This window comes from Pogoniulus pusillus, chromosome 39 (assembly GCF_015220805.1).
Source record: "Pogoniulus pusillus isolate bPogPus1 chromosome 39, bPogPus1.pri, whole genome shotgun sequence".
Taxonomy (NCBI): domain Eukaryota; kingdom Metazoa; phylum Chordata; class Aves; order Piciformes; family Lybiidae; genus Pogoniulus; species Pogoniulus pusillus.
Genome location: NC_087302.1, coordinates 654,982 through 660,087, shown reverse-complemented (window position 1 = coordinate 660,087; position 5,106 = coordinate 654,982). Strand labels below are relative to the sequence as shown.

Here is a 5,106-nt window from a genome sequence, read left to right as displayed (position 1 = left end):
TCTGTCTCTCTCCCACTAACAAATCACAGAATGCTCTGGGCCGGAAGGGAGCTCCAAAGCTGATCCAGTCCAACCCCCTGCACTCAGCAGGGGCAACCTCCTGGAGCAGGTTGCCCTGAGCCCTGCCCAGCCTCACCTGGAATATCTCCAGGGATGGGGCCTCAACCACCTCTCTGGGCAACCTGCTGCAGTGTTCTAGCAGCCTCCTGCTGCAGAACTTGTTCCTCACATCCAAAATCCTGACTACCCACAGCAGAGGTTTTGGACAGGGCAGCCTCAGAGCAGCCAAGATCTTTGTTGTTCTGCTTCTGCATGAAGGCAGAGACTGCAAACCCCAAGCCCTGGCAGAAGAAAGGACTTTTCAGCCTTGCTTACTGTCAGGATGCTCCTCTGGGAGATCCCCTCCAGGCTGTGCCTGCCAGCAAGGCTGTGCCAGGGGAGGACTGATGGAAAGGTCCCTCCCACAGCCTTCTGCCAGCAGTGCTACCAAGCCTTAAACAGACCCCACCTTGGTTTTGGTGCTAACCACAACCTCACCATGCCAGCACAAGGAGAGCTGTGCCTCACAGCTGCACTGGTACCAAAACTGTTTATTAGCATAGCACAGTGACACACCTGCAGCAAGCCCTGTCCCCTGCGCTGGCCACCAGAGCTGCTGCCATCCTACAGGGGTCTGCAAGTGGGGGCTGCAAACTGCGCCTCGGTTCCCAAAGGAGGCACACAAAGAACTGCAGCTGCTGCAGCCTCCCCTTTCCAGCCAGCTCTGTGCCCAGCTTTGGCAAGGCAGAGACCTGAACTGGGCACAGGATCCCAGCTCTGCTGCCACAGAGGAGAAACTCCTTCCACATGCGCAGAGCTGTGGTCACATCCTGCTCTGCCACCCCTGCTCACCAGGCACAGCTTGTCCCACTCAAGTCCTTTCAGGCTGCAATCTCTTCTTTCCTGCTGCCTGGCAATGGTCTTCCAGTTTCTTTATCTGCCAACCTGCCAGTCCAGGCTGCCTGCAAACTGCCTGCAGTGTTTGAATCACTCAGGTGACGGAGCTCGATGCTGGCCACACAGCCTGGCACGCAGGGCAGGTGCCAGATGTTCTCAGAGGGGACAGCTGCCAGGCCTGGCATGCAGGGCAGGTGCCAGATGTTCTCAGAGGGGACAGCTGCCAGGCCTGGCATGCAGGGCAGGTGCCAGATGTTCTCAGAGGGGACAGCTGCCAGGCCTGGCACACAGGGCAGGTGCCAGATGTTCTCAGAGGGGACAGCTGCCAGGTGGGATGGGGTTCAGAGAGCCTAAACGTTACGGGTTTGGGCAGGCAATGTTTCTTCTGAAGCAGCAGAAGGGCCAAGCCTTAAAGCCTGTGCCTGCTTTGGCTGTAGCTCAGACCCAAGGCAGCAGCTCTGCCCTCGCCTTGTGCCAGCGCCCACAGGGACTGTGTCACAAACTGCCCAGCCTGAGGCATCTGAGCACGTCTGAGAAACAGCAGCACAAGGCAGGACTGGCAGAGCTGCCAGGCAGCCAGGGGCTGAGCTGCATGGCACAGCTGCCATGGTGAGCTGTCCCCGCAGGTGGCAGGGGATCCTCCCGCCAGCAGGTCTGTCGCAGGCAGGCTCAGGCTGGCGGCGCTGGGGCGGCGCTGGGGCGGCACTGCTCGGCGGATCCGAGCCGCGGGTGGGCAGCGGCGCTGCAGGTCGGGCAGGCTGCGGTCGGTCAGGTGTGGGCAGCCAGGCCGTGAGGTGCCGACCAGCAGGGCCGTGGGTGGCCAAGGCGTGGTCAGGGCGTGGGGCTGGGCTCAGGCCGTCGCTGCGGGGCGGCAGGGCAGGCAGGGCTCCCGGTGGCCGAGTGCAGCTCCCCGGGGGGGTGCCCGGGGCCACGGCCCCGTTCCCTGCGCCGCTGTCACTCGTGGGTGACGCGCTCCAGCGCCACGTAGAAGCTGTCCTTGTCGTCGAGGCAGTGCCAGCCGATGGGCCCCGCCTCGCAGTCGGCACACACCAGGAACTTGACGTTGCCCACGTCGCGGGTGAAGCCCACGTTCTCGAAGGAGAACATGTCGCGCACCAGCCAGTGCTCCCGCACCACGTCCCCGTCCCCGCCGCCGCCCGCCGCCGCCGCCGCCGCCTTCTTCCTCATGGCGGGCAAGAGGAGCTGCGGGAGACACAGCGTCAGCGCCGCCCGCAGGGGGCATCCTGCCCTGCCCTGCCCTGCCCCCCGCCCGCAGGGGGCATCCTGCCCTGCCCTGCCCGCAGGGGGCATCCTGCCCTGCCCTGCTCTGCCCCGCCCGCAGGGGGCATCCTGCCCTGCCCTGCCCCGCCCGCAGGGAGCATCCTGCCCTGCCCCGCCCGCAGGGGGCATCCTGCCCTGCCCTGCCCTGCCCCGCCCGCAGGGGGCATCCTGCCCTGCCCTGCTCTGCCCTGCCCCCGCCGCCGGGGCTGCCGCTCCCTCTCTCCCGCCTCCCTCCCCGCGTCCCGGTACCTCTCGGCGGGCGAAGGTGGCGGCGCCAGGCAGCAGCACCCGGGACCCGCAGCGCTGACACAGAACCGCCTTCAGGTTCCGGCCCTGCGCGCACACCAGCGCGGCAGCATCCAGCGCGGCGGCGGCAGGCGGAGGAGAGGGCGGAGGTGCCGCGGCCGGCTCCATCTCAGCGCAGGGAGCCGCCATGGCCGCGCAGGCGCACCCGGGGCCGCCGCCGCCCGTCCGGAGGGGCCAGGGCAGCGCCGGCAGCGGCCCCGTGCGCATGCGCCCGCTGCGAGCGGCGGCGGCGGCGGCGGCGGCGGGGGGGGGAGCCGCGGGGGTTAGCTGACCCCAGCGCCCCGGAGCCGCTCTGGAACTTCCCCGCTAAGGCCATGGGAGCCTGGAAAAGCTTCCCGGCCCCGCGTCGCAGGTGGGAGCGCAGCAGAAGCTGAGCACCGCTGCGGTGCGGAGGGTCCATGCTGTGACACGGAGAGTGGTGAGACCCTGGCCCAGGTTGCCCAGAGAGGTGAGAGCTGCCCCATCCCTGAACCGTGCCGGGTCAGGTTGTTTGGGGCTCTGAGCAACCTGCTCTTGTTGGGGATGTCCCTGCGAGCTGCAGGGGGGGCTGGGCTGGGTGAGCTCCCTCCCCCCGAAACCACTCAGAGATTCTACAACCGCAGCCTGGACCAGGCTGTCTCATGCTGGTGCTGTCTGTCTGCCAGGTGGGCCCAGCAGGGACTGGCACTTCCCAGGCATGAGAATGGAGATGCCTGAGGCGTCAGAGTGTTCAGAGAAGTGGAGCTCAGCTGATGCTGGACAGAAGGAAATTGTCTCCCTGTGGAGCATCTGCAGCGCTGCAGCTTGCCTGCACGAAGAGCGGACACTGATGCGATGGTGACACCGTCAGTGAGGAGGAAGATCCTGCTGGGATGGTGGGGGAGAGGAAAGCAAAGCCCTCTGCGTGGCCCAGGTGAAGTCCTGCAGGTTGCATCAGCACCTCGATACCCCCTGGCAGTCAGAGTGCCTTGAGCTGCAGCTTCCCGAAGATCCCCTGCCCGACACCCCCTGCTGCATCCCAGCCCATGCTGCACAGCTGCTGCTGGGCAGGGTCCTCAGGGGCAGCTGCTGGCCTGGGGCTTGTCTTAGGGACAGTCCTCTGGAATTCCTCCAGAGATAACTAACCTACCCAGGGCAACTTTAGCCAGTTCCCAACACTGCTGGGCTTGGGAGTTCATGCTTGAGTTCTGCATTTTAGCATCTTCTCCAGGACTGTTCACGAAGCTGAGCACCTCCCTCCTGCTGCTCCGTGAGAATTGATGCCAGCTTCTTTCCAAGTGGAACTTTTTTATCCCTTTGTTGTGCCTTCAGCAGTGGCCTCTACGTTTTCTTGTCTCCAGCTATGGAGATTTATGCTGCTCACTATCCAGCTGGAGATGCCAGCTCCTTTCCAAACGCTGTGGTACACCTTGTCCCAGGGAGGCAGCGATGGGCTCTGCTGGCCACTGTGAACTGGGTGATGTCCTGCTGTGACTTCTGATGCTGGCACTTCAGCCTGCAGAGCTTCAGCAGAAGCACAGGCCAGACAGTTTTGTTCAGCATTGGTCGCTGCTGTAGCTGAATCCCTTCTGAGGCCTTTGCAGGACAGCAGAGTTTGTCAGGAAGGGAGAGGAGCAAACACCCCCATGGCCACCAAACCCTGCCCCAGGTGCCATGGCCACAGCTTCCTTCAACACCTCCAGGCATGGGGACTCCACCTCCCTGGGCAGCCTCTGCCAGTCCCTGACCACTCCTGCAGCACAAAGACATATTTCCTCCTTTCCAACCTAACCCTCCCCTGGCACAAGTTCAGGACATTTCCTCTTCTATCCCCTGAGCCCAGGCAGCAGAGCCCAACCCCCAGCTGGCTGCAGCCTGCTCTCAGGGAGCTGCAGAGAGCAATGAGCTCTGCCCTCAGCCTCCTCTTCTCCACACTGCACCCCCTCAGCTCCCTCAGCTGCTCCTCCCCAGCCCTGTTCTCCAGACCCTTCCCCAGCTTTGTTGGCCTTCTCTGGACCTGCTCCAGCTCCTCAATGTCTTTCTTGGAGTGAAGGCCCAAAACTGAGCTCCTTTGGGAGCAGCCTCAAGGTGCAGCCTCAGCAGTGCCCAGTACAAAAGCACAATCCTTGCCCTGCTCCTGTTCAGCTGCTGTCACTCAGCACCCCCAGGTCTTTCTCTGCTGGGCTGTTTCCAGCCACTGTGCCCCAAGCCTGGAGCCTTCCTGGGGTTGCTGTGACCCAAGAGCACCACCCAACACTTGGCTTTGTTAAGTCTCATTCCACTGGATCCAGTCTGGCCTGGTCCCTCTGCAGAGCACTGCTGCCCTCCAGCAGATCAACACTAGCACCCAATTCGGTGTCCTCTGCACACTGACTGCAGGTGCCCTGCTCAATCCCCTCCTCCAGGTCGCTGACAAAGACGTCAAACAGCACTGGGGAACTCCGCTGGTGCTCACCTGGACTCAGCTCCATTCTCCACCATTCCTGAGCTGTGATTTCAGCAGGTGGAGTTTCTCTTCCTGACCACCCTGAAGCTGGAGGGCAGAGAACAGCTGATGGTGTCTGCCTGCTCCACCCCGGGGCTTGCAGAGCCTGCAGCCAGGCAGAGAACTGGAGCAGAGCTCCC

At 63.5% G+C, this 5,106-nt stretch overlaps 1 protein-coding gene across 1 annotated transcript; it reads right to left on the bottom strand.

Moving 5' to 3' along the window:
* Positions 1 to 570: 570 nt before the first annotated feature.
* On the bottom strand, positions 571 to 2,701 carry RABIF (RAB interacting factor). The gene is made up of 2 exons (XM_064173774.1): positions 2,467 to 2,701; positions 571 to 2,139 (listed from the first exon to the last, which is right to left on the bottom strand). Exons 1-2 carry the CDS (start codon positions 2,650 to 2,652, stop codon positions 1,891 to 1,893), a joined length of 435 nt encoding a protein of 144 aa, XP_064029844.1. The 5' UTR covers positions 2,653 to 2,701; the 3' UTR covers positions 571 to 1,890.
* Between the last annotated feature and the right edge of the window lie 2,405 nt (positions 2,702 to 5,106).